This window comes from Lathamus discolor, chromosome 3 (genome assembly GCF_037157495.1).
Source record: "Lathamus discolor isolate bLatDis1 chromosome 3, bLatDis1.hap1, whole genome shotgun sequence".
Taxonomy (NCBI): Eukaryota; Metazoa; Chordata; class Aves; order Psittaciformes; family Psittacidae; genus Lathamus; species Lathamus discolor.
This window is the reverse complement of record NC_088886.1, coordinates 30,314,726-30,333,501: the sequence shown is the minus strand read 5'-3', so window position 1 is coordinate 30,333,501 and position 18,776 is coordinate 30,314,726. Positions and strand designations below refer to the sequence as shown.

Below are 18,776 nucleotides of genomic sequence, written 5' to 3'. Positions count from 1 at the left end.
AAGAGGCTTGTTTTAATTTCTTTGTTTAACTGTTTGTTACAACTTAGGGGTAATTATTATCCAAAATAATTCCTAAATTCTCACTTTGGCTACAGCCAGTTTTACTTAGTGAAGGCTAGGAAAAGCAGGAAATATACAGAAGTAGCCCTAAGCTTTGTGTTTTGAAAGAGAATAAAATATAGATTAATCTTATTTATAACTGGCATTCTGTAGCTATGAGTACTAGACTACCTTTGTCCACAGTGTGGACAAGGCTTCTAGAAAGCTTTATGCTCATGTGAAGGATAAAATTCCTTTAAGAAGTGCTATCAAATATATAATGTCTTCTGATGTGATAACAGAAATATAAGACAAATATGCCAAACACTAAGAAAACTTCCTCACAGAGAGTTTTGCCAGAGAAAGAACATTAGGATTTAGTCCACCACCATCTACCACTGTACCAAGAGAACTGGTAGAACAGTCAGCATGAGAAACATTCAAAATGAATATTGCCAGGGGAAATCACTAGTTAATGCACAAATAATCTTTTACAAGTAGAAAAAAAATACAAAAAAGATGAAATAGATGATCCTGGAGGTGTTCTCCACACATGGGCTTTATAGGATACACACAGAGGCAAAGTGAGGATGACTTTTCCTGCCTGCGTATGTGTATGTCAAAGCACACCACATAAAGGAGTAGAAATGACAGTAGCACCCAAGTGCGCAGGCCAACCACCAGTTCTCACATGCCTGTTGTGGAATTCGTAGATTTCTGGGAGGTTCCCAAACAGAATTTCCTTCTTGTTCTGGAGTGCAGATGGAATCAGATGTAGTAAATTGGGATTGTCCATTTCTGAAGCATACCCCTAGAGAGAAAGGTGGAAAATAAAAGTATTCTGTTTTTACCCAGGAAAAAGTACTGTGTCCAGGACACTGAAGAGGCCCAAAGTCTATGTGCTTTTTGTTCTCAACTGAGCATACAAAGGATTCTCTTATGACTGCTTCTTTGTTGCTTCCATTAATTTCTGATGCTTCCAATTTTCCCCAGAGCTTTTACCTGATAGCTGCGGAAACACATTTTTAACCACAAGTGGACAGATTAATGGATCAATAAAAAAGATGAAATTATCTCCTTAGGATTCAAATGTCATTTTGCTCATGTAGGGGTGGAAAATGCTAAGTTTGATAGACATATATCTTTCTGCTAAACTGCTTCATTGCCAAAGGATTATTTTGGATTTATTTGTTGAACTGTGGTATTTGGCTTGATTATTTCATTGTTTCTTGTAGAAACTGGATTGTCTTTCTTCAATAAAAACTTTGAGAGGGCATTCTGAGTGCACATTTTAAATCCAAGAGTAATATCAATTACCAGAGTGGTCAGCTCACACAAATCTAATCCAGTAAAGAAGCAACAGCATGGTTATAAAAAGCAACTATTCCGCCCTTCAAGTCCCAACCTAATACAAACATGATTAAGCCCTACTCAGCCTCCATTCTTCCAGAGACTAAGGACCTCAGACTCCACATGCATGTATCCCACAGGTTTCAAAAGCTCAGGAGTTGTATTTGCAGTGTGACCTGCTCTTTTCTGTGTACCAACACTACATGGGACAATAAACAAGAGGGGGAAGAGGGCATTTCTTTTTCTCATTTTCCAGACCTACATTCACCAAAATTTAGTGTCTGTCCCAATGGAAAATGAGGGTGCTGTTTCTCATCCCTATTAATTATTTCTCTGTCCATAACTTTGAGGATTTTGCAACTTTCATCGTTCTGTGGTCTGAAGGTGCCTCTTCCTTTAAGCCCTGAGGGAAGATATTCTAAACACCCTTCCCATTTTCCATCCCCAGGGCTGAGCTATCTTGCTAACAGAGCCCGTGTACTCTAAGCAGGAGGTGGGAGGTGAGTGCTCAGCCCATGAAGGATGTGCATTGACAGTGATGACTCAGAGGTTAAGCACCAGCAGTCATTTCAGAAGAGTTTCTTACCTCTATTATACTTTGAAGTTCTTCTACATAAACTCGTTCTGTTTCTATCAGCTCATTGATTATGTGGCTAAAAGACAAGAAAGGTGGAGAGTTACAGTGTTTAGCAACAGTTTAACAAAGCAGACATGAAAGAAAAAAACATTTTTCCTTGCATATTTCTGTTTGTGCCTCTACACGGAAAAACCTCTGAAGGTCATTTCTCCACACTTGAATATTTTGCCTTGTTGAGAAGCTTAAAAGGCCTAAACATGCCTTGGACTAATTTTTTTTTTTTTTTTTTTTTTTTAGCTCATTTTAAACTTTGTTTTGGCTTCTGTCATTTTTATACCTACAAATGTGAATAAAAAGACTACAAATGCCCAGAAGGCAAACAAAGATTTTACCTTCTAATAATAGCTAAAAATAGTCAACAAAAGGGGGTTATATGTCCCAAGGCTATGTTTCATTTCTGTTTTGCTGTCTTTTATAAAATAAACAAAATTGGTGTTCAGGCTCCCTTTCTTTAATTCATTGCGAAAACAGGCAACAGGATGATGTCAGAACCCTTAAACATGAAAGCAAATTAGAGTGAAATATTTACACTATATTTTGAACTTTTCATATCTAGTATTAGATTAGTGCTCCTAGGTAAATCGAAGATGCCTGATTTATCTCACAGAAACATGAATGTAACCAATTCACTTTTGGACAGATAACTAATTAGATGTCAAAATTGCATAAATCCCTCAACTTTTTTTCTCAAGAAAATGTTGTCTTCAGTACACTTATGAACAAAGTTTCCAGGCTAGCTCTTCCAGAGGTTTGAGCAGTTTCTCCAAGTCGAATGCCTAGTATTTCTTTCCTGGTCTATGCTTCACAAGATTCTGTAACCATACAGCTACATCAAGCAAAAAAAGACCACCAGAACGATGCTAGGGAGTAATGAATAGAGGAACTGGCATTTGGCCAGTCATAAGCAGCACGCATCCTGAAGCCAGTAAAGTTTAGGCAACTATTGGCATCAATACCAGCATATGCATTTGTCAAATAACTCCCTTTACATACATTAGGATAAGGATGAAATCAGTGATGGCTGAAGAAGAAAGGTGTCTTATGCTTGGAGACCCCTCTACCTCAGGAGCTACCTGCCACTTTACATATATAATCATTACCATTAATCCCAGGTTTTGCCCTGGAAATGTATTCACCTAGCATGCTACTGGCCAAAGACATCACGGTGTGTCTGAAGGGAAGCCTCCAGAGTAAATGGTATAGGAACCACATATTTTGGCAAAAATACAGATTTCTGGTATTTTAGTAAAAAGCTCTCCAAGATACTGGAAGAGATAGAAAACTGCTCTTCTGCTGCCTAGCACCAGAAGCTTGAAGTATCTCATGGCTGCTTTTTAAAGGAAAATACAAAGTCTGGGAAGTCACTTCTGTCACTTCTGAGAAATTTGCTCTGCCTATGTCTGGTTACCTGTTTTTCATACACCACACAACAGTCATGTAATCAGCCAGACCCTATTAGCCACTTATATCATGAACCACATTTGTACTGTTGCATCCACTGAAAGGGGATTTTGTCATTCTCCACATTTTTTTTAGGATGCTCTTTTTCAGATTGGCCAGGCATTTGAAAGTAAAATACTTGCATTTCAGGCAACTTGAAATGCAAAAGCATGACTAAAACCCTACTAGGTTACTAAAATAGATTCATTGATTTGCTTTATCTTTACTGGGCCTTTTTCAAGGCAATATGGTTCTGCAGGCTAGGTCAGGACCACTTACTCTGGTTTTACATGCCATTACTGCTCTATGAACCACTGATTAAGAAACATAAATACTGAGAAAACTAGAGTTTACCTTTATCTGACACATAATGTTTCAAGTTTTCTTTTAAAATAACTGGGATTTCTTCGGTATCTTGCCATAATGCCTTAAGTAAAGACAAAATTGTGAACTACCGCAAAGTAGGGAAATGGGTCATGGTTATAACCTACACACTGCACAAGTCCTGATTCCAAGTAGTTGACCTCCACATTGATCTCAAATTGAGATATTTATGCACAGGAAAGCCAAATCTAACAACAGGCTGAAAATGCTTGCAGCCTAATCATGACTAAACAACACTCCTGTCCAAACACAGGTACAAAGGGATTCTGCAGTACTTTGCATAGCCTCATGTAAAGCCAAGCCATTTTGGACTCTAACCCATGGAAGAGGCATTGCCCACATTTCTTTGAATTTTACATATCTTTGAGCTGGAAAACGTGTCTGGGGTAGGGTCAAAGCACTAGATTACTCCTCATGAGATAGATATACCTCATGCAAGTAGCAATAGAACAAGGGGGAATGGCTTTAAACTGAAAGAGGGCAGACTTAGATTAGATATCAGGAAAAATTCTTCACCATGAAAAGTGTGAGGCACTGGCACAGGTTGTCCAGAAAAGCTGTGGCTGCCCCATACCTCAGAGTGTTCAAGGCCAGGTTAGAGGACACTTTGAGCAACCTGGTCTAGTGGAAGGTGTCCCTGCCCATGGCAAAGGAGTGGAATTAGGTGATCTTTAAGGTCTCTTCCAACCCAAACCATTCTATGATATATGCCACTTTAACGCACCTTCATGAGAACTGCAGAGTCAACACCCTAAGGGGCCATTTGCCCCAAAATGATTACTTGCTTTTACAGTTGACTGAAACAAATGAAACTTTTATGGTTCTACATGCCTTTCTTTTTAAGAGCTATTGAAGTTACTGCACAGACCAGATGCAAAGGGGGACAGGCAGATTGTTACTGTTCTAGCATCACTACCACTTACAGCACTGAAAAGAAATCATGAGGACAATGCACAGCTTGTTTCTGGAGTCAAAAGTTTAGCAAGCCACTAACAGCTGTTAGGATGGCTATATTCTTGGGTCCCTTGGTAGACCTAAGAACCATTGCTCCACACTTATTTAATGAATTCAAGAAGAGGTTTGACACTGTTTGAAAAGGTTGTTCCATCAGTTATAAGTTTTGAAATACCATCTTTAACTTCAGTGCTAACCTAAATTTAAACCTAAATTTCTGTTTGTGATCTCCAGAACCAGTAGACCTAAAATTTCATGTTGAGCACCTGGAACTTGATGAAGTTTATTTAATGCTCCAAATTCAAACTTCTGAAGAGCTGCTGCAGCATTACAAAAGAAAATGCAACTGAGCAGGTGTGATAAAATCATCAGAGAAACTTTATGTTTTAAAGTTTTAAAATAATCTTTACGTTCATCTTAATATTGAAAGATGCTTATTTACCTGCAAACAAGACATAGATCTTCCAGATGTTATTTAGTCTATTACCTAACAGATTAATGAGAACTGACTCTGGAGCAAACCCAACACTTAGGTCACAATTATACCTGAAAAACAAATTATTGGTCCATAGGTTGCCTAGTAGCTGTCATAAACAAACAGTGTGGTGCCTGTCAAAAGCACAATTCAAAGTAACCCAATAAGTAGAACAGAGGCCTATGGGATGTTTTATTATCCAGACTCCTATGAAAGATGAAGCAAAAATGAATCCTTTCAATCTTTTCTGATCTCAGTTTAACACAGAATAGCAGCTCTTGAACCCCCATTGTAAGAAATCTGGGGGGTTTTAATTAATTTACCAATCCTAAATTTGTTTGGAAACGTTGTCCATTCAAGGGAATTAAAAATAATAATAAAAAAAAATTTAAAAAATCACATATGAGGAATGTTTTACTAGAGGAAGTTCTTTGGGACTCCTAAGATACTGCCAGTGTAATTATGAGCCTGTCAAAATCTAACACATTTCTTTATTTTATTACTTATCTGAATTCTACCTGTAGATTTATACTCAGAGCAAATGCTTTAGCATGAAGTGTTATGAAAAAATTACATAATTAACCCTTTCACCCTTGAAAAGGTAGCATTAGTAATTTTATTGTCTCAGTTTCAATGACAACAAAACAGAGACAAAATCATGAAGGTACTCCTTTCATCTCCTGGTTAGACTTCAAGAGCTTCATATCTCTAAACCATGAGTCTGTACATAAAGGGCAATCATTTTCCAATACTTCTCCACTGTGAGATACCAGGATTTGCTGCCTAAATAAGATTTTCATTGTTCAGGTTTTGTTGGTTTTTGTGTTTTTTTTTTTTTGGGGGGGGGGTGGTGGTGGTGGGTTTTTTCTTGTTTTGCTTTTGGGTTTTGTTGGTTTTTTTTTTCTTTGTTTTTAACTCTAGTCTTTTTCTAACCATAAATTGTGTCCATATGAAAAAAGAGGAATTTGACCAAACATTCAGCACTCTGTCAGAGTCAGCACACATGCTTTAGGGCTGTTTTTACACTTGCCTCTTAGTTGTTGGTTTTTGTGTTTTTTTTTTTTTGGGGGGGGGGTGGTGGTGGTGGGTTTTTTCTTGTTTTGCTTTTGGGTTTTGTTGGTTTTTTTTTTCTTTGTTTTTAACTCTAGTCTTTTTCTAACCATAAATTGTGTCCATATGAAAAAAGAGGAATTTGACCAAACATTCAGCACTCTGTCAGAGTCAGCACACATGCTTTAGGGCTGTTTTTACACTTGCCTCTTAGTACCCATGCCCAAGTACTTCTCCGGGATTTCCTGCTTGAAACATAGGAGCTACATGCTTAAGCCTCCCACTATCCCCAAAGCAGAATACCTCTCCCACTCCTGCAAAGAGCTGGGGGGTTGCAAATTCTATTCCTAAGGCTGTCACTGGTTGAAAGTGTTGCCTGATACAATCCATCCATCTCTTTACCTGTGCCCATCCTGCAGTCTCCAGATGTTATTTTACAGAATTACAACACTATTCTTCTGAAAGTGTTATTCTGTATTTCTTTCTCTAAGAGGGCCAGTGCTATAGCAGCCACCAGGAACACCCAGCACAAACCCATCAGAGAAAAGCCTTAGCTCCACTGCTCCCAGAGTAACTTCCCTGAATTGCTCTCCAAATAACAACCATAGCAGCAAAATCTCAAACATTAAAGGCCAATGCACATGAATCACTCTCTTGTCAAACTATTGACAATATAAAGCTGGGCACTTGGTCAAGGCCTTCCACAAACCTTTGAACTGCCCTGACAAAGATGCAGTTTAAGAACAGTAAAGTGCTACCTAAATGTACCTTGCTGCTGCAGGAAAAAGCACCAAGAAGGTGTAAAGGAGATTCTTTTACATGCACTGTGTGAGCATACTAGCTTGGTAAATGATGAAGTAGAGAGCTCACTATATGGCACAAGCGACTGAATGGCATTTGAGATAGTTTAACAGCCTAGAAAACTGGCAGTGACATCATCCAAATTTACATTAAGCTACAAAGGGTGAAATGTGAAATGTTAATCTCTTCCAGTGTGTCACAGAATCATAGAAGCATTTAGGTTGCAAAAGACTTTTAAGACCATCAAGTCCAACTGTTAATCCAGCATTGCCAAGTCCACCACTAAACCACATCCGTAAATGCCACATTTACATATCTTTTAAATACCTCCAGGGATGATGACTCCACCACCTCCCTAAACAGCCTGTTCCAGTGCTTGAAACCCTTTTGACTAAGACTTTTTTCCTAATATCCAATCTAAACCTCCCCTGGCACAACTTGAGGCCATTTCCTCTTGTACTGTTGCTTGTTAATTGGGAGAAGTGATCAACATCCAGGCCCCAGTGAGGCAGCAGACTTCCATAAGAAGTGGGTTCAGCCTGCATATTGGTCTTCCTGTTAGCTTCAGAAGGGAGTCTCCTGCGACAATCACCTGTCTTTTTTTCCTTATGGAAGCAGTTTTGATGCAGGGCTTAGGCCAACTTAACCTCGGTGACACCTCCATGCTGGATGATTTATCATTCATCCAGCATGTTCATCCATTCATGCTGGATGAACACCAAACCATTGTCATTTGGTTCCACTTGCAGATCCTCACACATAATATGCGAGTGCGCAGAGGAGATGTGCCTGTTGTGCCAGGCAGGAACTTGTCACCACTGCCCTCTGTCCCTTAAGTCACTGTGTTCAGCTGGTCGGACAGAGGACAGGGAACCGTCCGTATCCCAGGCCCTGTCCCTAAGCAGAGGAGTCCCCCTACCTGGACTCACCCTCACAGCTCTGCTCCCTGCTCCGCCCACTACTAGCACACAAGCCTGGCAGCAGGGGAGCCTCGGCGGGTGCAGAGCACGGAGCGGCTTTTAGCCGGGAGCACCTTTGCTCATGGAATAGCTGACACGGCCCCAGCGCCACTGCCGCATCCTGCCCTTCAGGCTCACAACTGGTCTCTCGCCTCCCTTGAGGGTCCCCGGTTTGAGATACACAAGTGCTGTGCTGCAGCCCTGCACTGCAGATCACCGAGGCACTGGGGGGCACATGGGGCAGCGAGGATAACTCGGTACGCAGCTGCTGTGAGTGTCATGACTGAGGGAAACAGGATAGAGCAACTGATGGGACTATTTGTACAGCTGGTTCTTCCACTCCCCTTTTTCTCTTGTGTTGTCTCAATAAACATGGCTAGGTTGGAAGTCATTCCTGGTGATCAGCTACATCGTAACTCCTCTTTACACTGTCCAACACCTGAACGAAGTTAGTATCACAAATGTAAACATACCTGATTTCTAAAGAGAAAGGACGTTGGAACTTAGAGAAAAATTAAGACAAACGTAACTAATCCATTGTCTTTCTAACTGCTAAGAAGAAAGTACAGGGCTCACGCTAAGGTTTCTGTCAGTAATATCAGAAATTAAACAAAAAGTGAAACAGTGAAGGAATGAAAAAGCATATCAGAAAAAATAAGAATATAAGATGATCAATGGCAGACCAGAGATACAGGCCCTTACTATATTTAGTTTAAAACCTAACTCATAGTTCCTTCAGTCTCTCTTTTTTTTTTTCCTGTGTCCATGTCCAAAGTACCCAGCAAAGTTTCATGAAGAGTTCTACCAGCCTCCAGGGTTGCCACACACACCGCACGAGCCTAAATCAGCACACTGCTCCTGCTGAGTTGGCAGCAGCCGCAGCACTGATGTATCTGCCATCCCACCTACTCTTCTATTTCCTTCCCTTTCACAGAGAAACATGAAAACAGGAGATGGAGCCAGGAGGGACCACTTGAAATCTTTCCCCTTGTGCTAAGGGAGCGTTCATGGTTTGGCCAGTAAGTATGAGGACTTGCATCCTATAAACGGGCTCATTGCAGTTGGCTGTGTCTGAGAGGATTCAAGAGGTAATTTCAGATTAGAAGCAGCTTGCAGCCTCGACTTTGGACTCACTATTGTGATTACAGGAAAGACCCAAACACTCCCCTTGGTGACAGTAAACTGGAGAAAAAAACAGGTGTAACTGGAACGTCTGAGGTAAAGGTGGTGGGGGCGAAACACATGACACCTTCCACACTCCGTTGTTCCTTCATTTCAGAGATGTTTTACAAGAATATGAAGTTTGATGGCAGCAGTCCAAGGACAACAAAACTCTTGAGTTGGCTAAGTTTATGGACAGCTCTCACAAGGATAGCTCCTCACCAGGATCATTCCCAACTTAGCAGGCCATCTCAACACAGATGGTGAATGATTAGGCATCTGAAGGTCTAAGGTTTCCACTGAGTCTTAGAAATCACTAAGATCCTATCTGTAGTCATCCTTGTTGCCTGTAAAACTTCCTTCCACTGGCATATACCCGATCCTTCCCCAAAGAAACAGACTCACCAGATTGGAAGAATCCGGTCCCAATAAATCCCAACTCACTAGCTTTCCTGGTGCGGAACTAGTAATGCGAAACACTGCTCAGGAGAGCAAGGCCAGCTTTCTCTCTGTGGAGGGAGTTTACTACATGTTCTAGCAGAGAGGGTTCAGCCACCACTAACCTGGCAAAGCACTCTGGATGGCAGGGCCTTTGCTGCTACCATAACTCGGTGGAATTAGGATGTGGCTGTGGCAGGGAGTGATCACACACAGGCCCACTGTGTGTGATGTCACATGTGCCTCCAGCAGAGGAACCTTCTCATTATGGGAAACTGTTAAAATGCAGGAAGCAGCTCATATTTCTTTGAATTATTGAGCCGGGTTTCTAATGAAACGTCATGGCCTTGGTTACCTTAAGACCACATCTCCCACAGGTGTGATCTCACATCAGTTTCCTTTGGCCAGATTATTCTTGCTTTGGCAACCATGACATTCTGTGGCCCTGCAGCACTACTAAGATCTCACCCATTGAGCCAGTTTCCACCATTCCTAGCTTTTAGAGGCACTGCAGTCCTAGCACAGTAAGGATAATAAGAAAGGAGAAAGTATAACAGAAAACTCTTTCTACTTTGTCATTAGTGCTCTCTCTGACCTATGGTAAGTTAGTCATGCCATGCTGAAGTGAAGAAAATAAATGACTGTATAAAGAATCCTCTCCAACAAGGGTGAGAATATAGGCATTGCAAAAGACAGCAAAGCGTAAGGAAGAGACTTGTTTTCAGCCAAGGTTGTAAGCGAAACCTTGAAACTGAGGTAAATGCTGCTATTAATTAGCACAATTCACTTGAAGTGGTGCATTTCTCTATCTGTCACTGCCTGTTCTGACATTCAGACCAAATGTAGCTATTTATATCACTTCGGACTGTAGCAAATAGTCCAAATATAGAAATCAGCAATGCTGTTAGCCAAGTATGAACTGATCCTGCACTACACTGACTTGTTGGAACAAAGCTTTGTCAATAGGTATTTATAGGAACCGTCTTCTTCTGGTAACTGAGAACACACTACTAGAAAGGTCCTCACCAGGGTGACCATAAGGAAGACATGTACCAGCCCATTATACATTAACAACTCTTCCTCCTTCCTTCTTCCTTGATGACAGAAGAAAAGGGAGCATAACTGAATGGCTGGCCATGCTCCCAAGGTGTGTCAGGTCTGCATCACAATTCTGGTAGGAGCAGTGTCAGATGTTTACTCTGCTGTGACATGTGCTACCTTAAAAAACCCTATCATACCAAATACAGTGCAACACTAAGCAGAAATAATACCTGGAGACTACCACAACTTACTAGTATATCCTCTGGCTAAATCTCAATGGCTTTTTGCTCATACAGTTACTATTTGTACATCTTGCTCAGATGGCAACATAAAACTAATTCAACATTTTTGTTTCCATAGCTGTGCTTCTTTTCTAACAAACTCATTGGCTTACTTCCATTCCCAGATCTCGGTTTTACGCCAGCATTTCCTGTCACATGGACTTGTCCTGGTAAGGAGTCTTTTCCGCAAAGAGGAATTGGAACCATCAAATAGAATTGAACCAGTGAGCTTTTTTGGAAACAACAACAACCACCAAAAAGACCCCAAACAACCCTCCAAAACAACACAACAAACCAATACCCCCCCCCCCCTTCAAAAAAACACCCCAAAACCAAAACCACCTATAAATCATAACTGGTGCTCCAAAATTATCATGCTGCAGAAACCTGTTTGTAAGACTGCTGTGGGACCAGCAAAAGTGGCACTCATGCATGGGTACTCCATATCTGTCTTGCAAAACTAAATGATGGTGGAAGATGAAAAGTTAACATTTTCAGCAACTGAAACAGCAGAACACTAGTGTGCAAGAGCAAAATGCTCAGTGGAATTTATTAAGTTAATAAAAATTAAAAAAAATATACATAACAAATATATCAATTTAAATTGAAAATACTCTTTTGATATCTGAGGCTCAAAAAAAACCGAAAAGTACTGAAGGGCACTGTGTGTAGTGCAACAGATACATACACTTAGAATAAACAACAACGCTGGATAGAGTTGGACACAAGAGAAGTGAGAATGAAAAATATATCTGGTTTGCAAAAGTGAGGACAGTGTTAAAAGACCTTCTTGGCCCAGCACTCTGGCTAGTTTCAAGTGTTGTCAAATTTCTATTTCCAAATATACATAAAATATAACAAAATTATGCTTTTCAATGGTATCTACTTTGAAGGTAGTAAATGGTGAAAATCTCACTGCCCCAGTGGAAACAGAATCATCAATAAACAGCACATCCGGTTTTGAATTGGAAACTGCTACAAGAAATTCTAAAACAGGTCTAACCTTAAAATCTCAGAATTATCTCTGTGCTATGGAATCAAAAGAAATGTCAGCTGCTGTGTAGAGGAAACTTCCGTTCCACCTACATAATTGCTTTTGAGAGGATTTTTTTTTTTTCATCTCCCACAGTGCTAAAAGTGCCTTTTTCACTTGAAAAGTATTCTCAGCTGAGATTGTGCAACAGCTCAAGTGAAATTTAAGTAATGAGTCAGTTGCTGTACTTTACCTCCTAAAGTGGAATGAAAGCTCATTCTGGACATAAGAACTTTATATTTGTTAGTTGATACAGGAAACATTTCTGATTTCTCTGACACATAACCCTTTTCTTTTTTTCCTTTTTTTTTTTTTTTTTGTTCCCAAATGAAAAAGAGCGATGCCTTTAAAGAACAATGATTGTTCTTAAAGTACATTTCACTGCTGCAAATGAACCCAAACCAATCAACTTTGAGAAGCATAAGGGTTTTAGTAGGGTAGTACACTCCATCTTGTCTGAAAACTAGTGCCCCTTAGTGAAGATACTGTAATTGCCTGCCTAGGTGATCTGATTCGGCTTCAGTGTTAAATGGATTTGCTCAGGTTATTATGGAAGTTCTCCTGAGCAGGACTGTATCTTTGATAGAAACATATTTCACAATCGAAGTTATAATTTATAATATTTTGCTGCTTCTGAAATGATCTGATCTATGCACATGTAAGACTTTGTCCCACATTCATTGTTCCCAAAACAAATGACCTTGGGGAAATATTTTTATATATCTTAATTAGTTGACCTACATTATAGGAACCAGAACATAGTTGTTAATGGAGAAGCAAATTAATTAAATCACCTACAGAGGGGAATAATACGAATAGAGGACTAAAAGTCAAGCAAGAGCTGTTTCTCATCTCAGCATCTCAACCGAAATTATGTGGCTCTGTACACAAATTTGAGCTAGCTTTAGACAATGTGGATGCTGCAGACTGGTCCTTACTGTAGGCCAAAATAACATGCTGAGTAGCTGTGTAAATACTTGTCAACTACCCATATTTGTGAACTAATCATCAGGCCCGCCTTGTGATTTTTGGTCTTTTAACCTTGCTGCTGCACCATCCTATTTGATGTGAAAGATATATATAGCTCTAGGATATCTCAACACTGAGTAATCAATTAGCTAAAAGTAGGTGAATAATTTGTAGATCAAATTTGCTACTAATGTAACTGCTTAGTGGTGTTAGTATTTGGCTACATTTTAGTAGATTGTAGTAGGCTGCTAGTAGATCGTTATCTACCCAAGCTACTCCACATACATGCTTGTAAAATATCTGCATGTTACCGAGACATTGCAGGTTAACAGGATGCTCCCATATGTGGAGACTTCCACATAATTTCTTAGCATTGTTTGCTAGTTTGAGATTATGAGTATTTACATATAGGCCACAGAAATAATTTAATGACTGAAATCCCACTATTCTTCCTTAGAAACATTATCTGATCAAAAGAAAACTTTCTGAATTCTTAGAGCCAGGCAAATCTAGTACAGCGGGATCTTTCATTTATTACAGCAAAGTATATTGCATAAAGCACTTAGAGTCAGAACAGGGGAGAAAGAAATAATTCTTCACTACACTTGCTTAAGAATGAATATGATCTGCTGAACTTAAGTAATTTAAGGCACTCAAGTTTACCAGCCAACAAAGGAAGGTCACTGCTTTTTAAAGTAGAAAAATATAAAGATATAAATATATACATGTATGTATAGAAATTAAATGTTATTAATATATTGATGTTGAGATTACTCTCTCACTTGTTCCTAGTTAGTAAGGACTAGAACATACAGTCACAGGTTATATTCAAAAGATAAGACCTCTCAAATAAAGCACTCTAGATTTCATACTTCCTATCATTATGGGAAATCCACAGTGTTCCTCTGTCCTGGAAGCCATTTCCGTCATGAATGCTTTTTTCTTAAAAGTTGGATATAGAGCAGGTAAGAGATCCCTAGATACATAGCAGTTTCTGACTTTTGCAAAAACTGGCTTACAGCTTTTTTTTTTGTGCTGAACCTGACTTTTAAGACAGAAACTTTCAGTTTACATGCAGTGTATTTTTTTCCATTCCTTTGTATATGCAGTTATAATGATATCCAAATGCCAGTTAACCTCATTGAGCAAGAAATCTGATAAAGGCTGACAGTGCCGTGGATCTTTCCACACAGAGTGGCAAAGCATGGTATTTGAAAAAGGGCTTTCTTGAAAAAGCAAAAGTTACAGTGGTAAACCTCCGAAACTTTTGAATAGACAAGACTAAAAAGCTAAACCCCAAAAGTAGGCTAAAGGAAACTTGGTGGGAACTATTTATACCGAGAATTCATGTTGACTACTAGAGCTCAGACTAAGCAAACCTAAAACATGCCCACGGCTTCTCTCCAAAATTCTGTGTAATCTCAGGTGGGTATCCTTGCTGAGGTGGTGTGACAAAGAGGGGTTTTGGCATTCTGCTTGCTACAGATTCCTACATCATCCAAATACTTACTTTAGAGCACCTGCATTTGGTGGTATGACTAACATCTCTCACGCCTGTTGTACTCATTCATCCTCCTCCTGTCCCTGCAAGGACCATGTCATGCAGAGACATTTTAGTTTGGGAGAGAGAAGCTGAACACAAAACTATTTTTCACTTCATGCAAATGGCAACACAAATACTATCTGCAGAGCTTACTGCTGGAGGAAGAGAAGACCTTCAACAGTTTTGATTCTCATAACAGATCTGCCATTGATATCTTTGGTCTGCTAGACACTGGATGGACATTTGGGTAGAATAAGGAACTATTTTTAAAATTAATAATAATTTGATTTTACAGACAGCCCTGAATTTACATTGGAGAGGGCAGACCAAAGAAGTGCATGTTGCACTTGGGAGGGAATGAATTTTATGAAGATGCCTGGTTCCTATGTTCATTTGTATTTCAAGCACTGGAACAGGCTGCCCGGGGAGGTGGTAGAGTCACCATCCCTGGAGGTATTTAGAAGGCTATGTAGATGTGACACTGAGGGACATGGTTTAGTGGTGGACTTGGCAGTGCTGGGTTAATGGTTAGATTCGATGATCTTGGAAGTCCTTTCCAATCTAAACAATTCTATGATTCCATGATTTCAGTCTGAGACATGACCTTAAAGAAATTCTATCATGCAAAATCTGCTTCACCCTATAATAGGAAACAGCATTGTGCCAGACTTAAAATCGCTGGTCCTACTGCCTGAGATTTGGTAGATCTGTCGGATATATCCTGCTTTTAAATGTCTTCAAGAATCAGTGTTCTGTGGAGTTGGGGGGGAAATAAACCAGGTGTTAATTACATGACAGTGGGAATTGAACAGGGAAAGAAAATCCCAGCAATCTAAAATGGAGTTTTTGGAAGCAGCTGGAACACATACTCTGCTTTAGTAAATCTCTTCTTGGCACATTTATATTAGTAAGTTGTGAACTGCCACAGCTGAGGAACAAATGCATCCTTCTTTTGTGTGTCATGCTTTCTCTGCAGCTGTAATCTGGGACAGAGGGGCAGGCAAGGATCATACCACCTGCAGCTACCACACTCCACCCAGCAGTGACTGGGAATCACAGCTCTTAGCAACATCCATATCCATTTACTAAAGCTATACTTAGGACAACCTTCCCTATTACACCTGTAGAACGTGCTTGCAGAATGTTATGATAAACTTTGAGAAAGAGGGAGAGACACTGTCTGTTGGAAGATATTCCAAACTTAGAAAGCAGCTTTAGAGAACTGTAGGACAGATGCCAGCTGGAAAACGTGTTCAAAGGGCTTTGCATAAAATTCTCACAATTGCAGATTGCAAGAATCTGGGAGTATATTACATGATATTCTGGTAATAATATTACCCCTGTTTCTCACTTTTTTCTCTAAGCAGCTGCTAATGGCCAATGTCCAAGATAATACAGTGAGACAGATAGATTTCTGGGCTCATCCAGAACTGCCATTCCTCTGCCTGTTTTCCTGGAAGAATAGGAAGCTTGGTTTTATTAATCTCAGTGGCTGTTACATGTCCAACACAAATCTTGCCTACAGGGGAAATGTCTATTTTGCCACTTCAGTGTTTGTAGTTAGAACTGGGGCTCAGTGCAGTTGCAGTGGTGACGAGACAAGGTAAGGGCACATTACACCTGCAGAGCTATTACAGAGGTTGGAGCTTTTGGTGTCCTTTACCCATGCAGTAACTCTGGCCTGAGACTACTAGTGGGGGAGCCAGCACAAAGAGCACCCATGCACTTTTAGCAAGAACAGCACGCTCACTGCCATGCTATTTAGCTCTAATTCAGGTCAGACGCCATAAAGGCAAGATTGTCTATAGTAATTTGTCCAACATGGCTATTAACCAGGGAACAGCATTTGAAGACAGGTTTGCAGTAACTAAAAATGCAAATAAAGCATCAGTGCCTTCAAACTAGAGGCTACAGAGAAAGATCGGCAACAGTGTATTAAAAAACCTGGATACACACAGGAACTTTGCGGAGTCTGCAGAGGGTCTGCTTGACCTACAAGTAATACTATATAGAACAGAATTCCTTTTTAAACCTATATGAGGAAAGAATGTTCCTGATGGATGAAAAAAAAGTAAGTGAATTTTCAGAAGTAAATACAGCATCGTAAACATGAATATGTCACAAATCTTCCAAACCTGGTTATTATATTCCCAGTTAATGAGCAGCTTGTTAAATGCAGGAAGTAAAGTCAGCAGTGATTTACTGAACAGTGCAATTGATAAATCACTGCACCATTGCATCACTAGTTACACAGGACTGAGTGATCTCCCATCTGCTACGTCCTGTCTGCTACTGTCCTGCAAAACATGCAATTATTTAGATCAGGCCTGTCTGAGAGCAAGTCAGATGTCCTGATTAGGCAACATGACATGCTCTTTGTACTGCTGTAAATGGTATGTGAAGTGCTCAGCACTCCTTCATGAGCTAATTCACATACAGGGGCTGCATGCTTTTAATTTCAGATCAGTTTAAAAACCGATTTCATTGGAACTGTTAACAGTGTATGGGGAAGACAGGGCTGCTTTGGCAGCTCTGACTGGAGAATTTTAAACCTAAGAGGTGTGATTGCTTCTAGTTTGTTTCACTGGTTTCTTAGCCTGTCGTTGTCCTGTGCTTTAAAGAGAAAGTGGCACCATCTGAACTGAAGTGGTATAAAATCATTCCTGTGCCTCCCCTTCTCTTTCCCTGTCCATCAGCTTGGGAGTGATAAGAGGGCTGATTAACATCCTCTGCTTCTTGACTTGTGACTGTGCTACTTAGAATTTCTAGCTGTCCTTCATGCAAATACAGAAAGCCCAAGGACTTTTAACTTGCTATGCCAGAGCAAGCAAGGTTCTTACGAAGTGATACAGCTAGTTAAGGGAGAAACAAACACAGGAGCCTTCAGGCCCACATTTGCTTCTTCAGACAAGATGCACCCAGTCCTAGGCCAACACAAAGCAGCCTTTATTTGCGTATGCTCTATAAACCCGGAGATGGATCAAGGGGTGGGAGAGAGCAGAACTTTGTAAAGTCCTGGATAGGCATGGGAAGTAGCCATTCAATGGAGGATACAGATCGCCCCCCACTGACTATGTGCTGGCTGAAGTTTCCAATGCTTTTCAGGTGGAGCATACATTCCTGTGACACAGGGCAAGACAGAAGATACATCTGATCTTAATCTCCCCATGTGCTTAAAACAAACCAACCGTCCAGTATATGCATGTGGCCAGCTACATTCCAGGAGCCTGCCCAGAGCCAGCGGGCAGCAGAACAACTGCACAGAAAATAAGTTGAGGAATTCCTGGAATTTCTGAAGAGTTATTTAAAAAAAACTTAGTATCCAAATGCAAGTACATGTGAAGGATAATAGCAGAAGTGGCTGCTTGCCCCTCTTTAATACCTGATTAAGTACAAATTTTGTAAGAAAGCATGTGAATGTTGAGAGTGTTTATTTCAGCTATTCTCTACCTGCCAGATTCTTTGGGAGCAAGGACACAAGGACTTCAGGAAGGCTCCAGAACACTCGGCAAACCATTGTATTATAACAATAAGATATTTTTTTCTCCTGTTCATAATAATTTTCCCAGTTCCCAGAACTATTTGGATCTATAGCAGGAATATGTCTCCTCTATCAGCAGCAAGATCTCCCTACATGGCAGAATACACTTTACTTCAAAATTCTTCCCAACCCTCTAGGCTGTAATTAAGACTTGAAACTACTGGAGCCAATCTGCCCAAAAGCGAAACTTCTCTGAAAACAAAGATTCTGTAAAGGTTGAAAGAGATGATGGCAAACAAGAACTGGCTAGTGGCTTCTTGAAATTTCTCCTGCTGACTGCTCTTTCATTAAGCCTGTGAAAGAAAACAGTTCTCTGTGCCTAATAAAAAAGTTAAGAACACCGCTTCTCTTTTAAAATGTAGTCTCCAACCAGCTGAAAGTTTTCTTGACTCTGGAAATTAGACTGGAAAGACACATTGTTGGGGTTCTATTGTAACACTTATGTCTCAACAACTCACCCAAACCACCTTATCTCAAGGGTAGTATGGTATGGCATGGCATAGCATATTCTGAAATCTGTAACATCTTGCATTTACACACTGTAGGGAAAACTTTGCAATGGATTTTACTTATGCCATATAAAAGGAGAAACTGATTCCTCCTTTTGTGGTCTTTCAGTCTGGAAAAAAAAAAAAGGTTCCAGAGAGACCATAATAATATGGCCTTTCAAAATACAAAGG

At 40.1% G+C, this 18,776-nt stretch overlaps 1 protein-coding gene across 9 annotated transcripts in view; it reads right to left on the bottom strand.

The window, feature by feature from the left end:
- Positions 1–18,776, bottom strand: part of MCF2L2 (MCF.2 cell line derived transforming sequence-like 2) — a 180,727-nt gene that overhangs the window by 41,358 nt on the left and 120,593 nt on the right. For all 9 annotated transcript variants that reach the window (XM_065674463.1, XM_065674466.1, XM_065674462.1 and 6 more), the window contains exons 16-17: positions 1,976–2,042; positions 735–850 (exon numbers count right to left, since the gene is read on the bottom strand). In XM_065674463.1, coding sequence (XP_065530535.1) covers positions 735–850; positions 1,976–2,042 — 183 coding nt within the window. The remainder of the gene's footprint in view (positions 1–734; positions 851–1,975; positions 2,043–18,776) is intronic.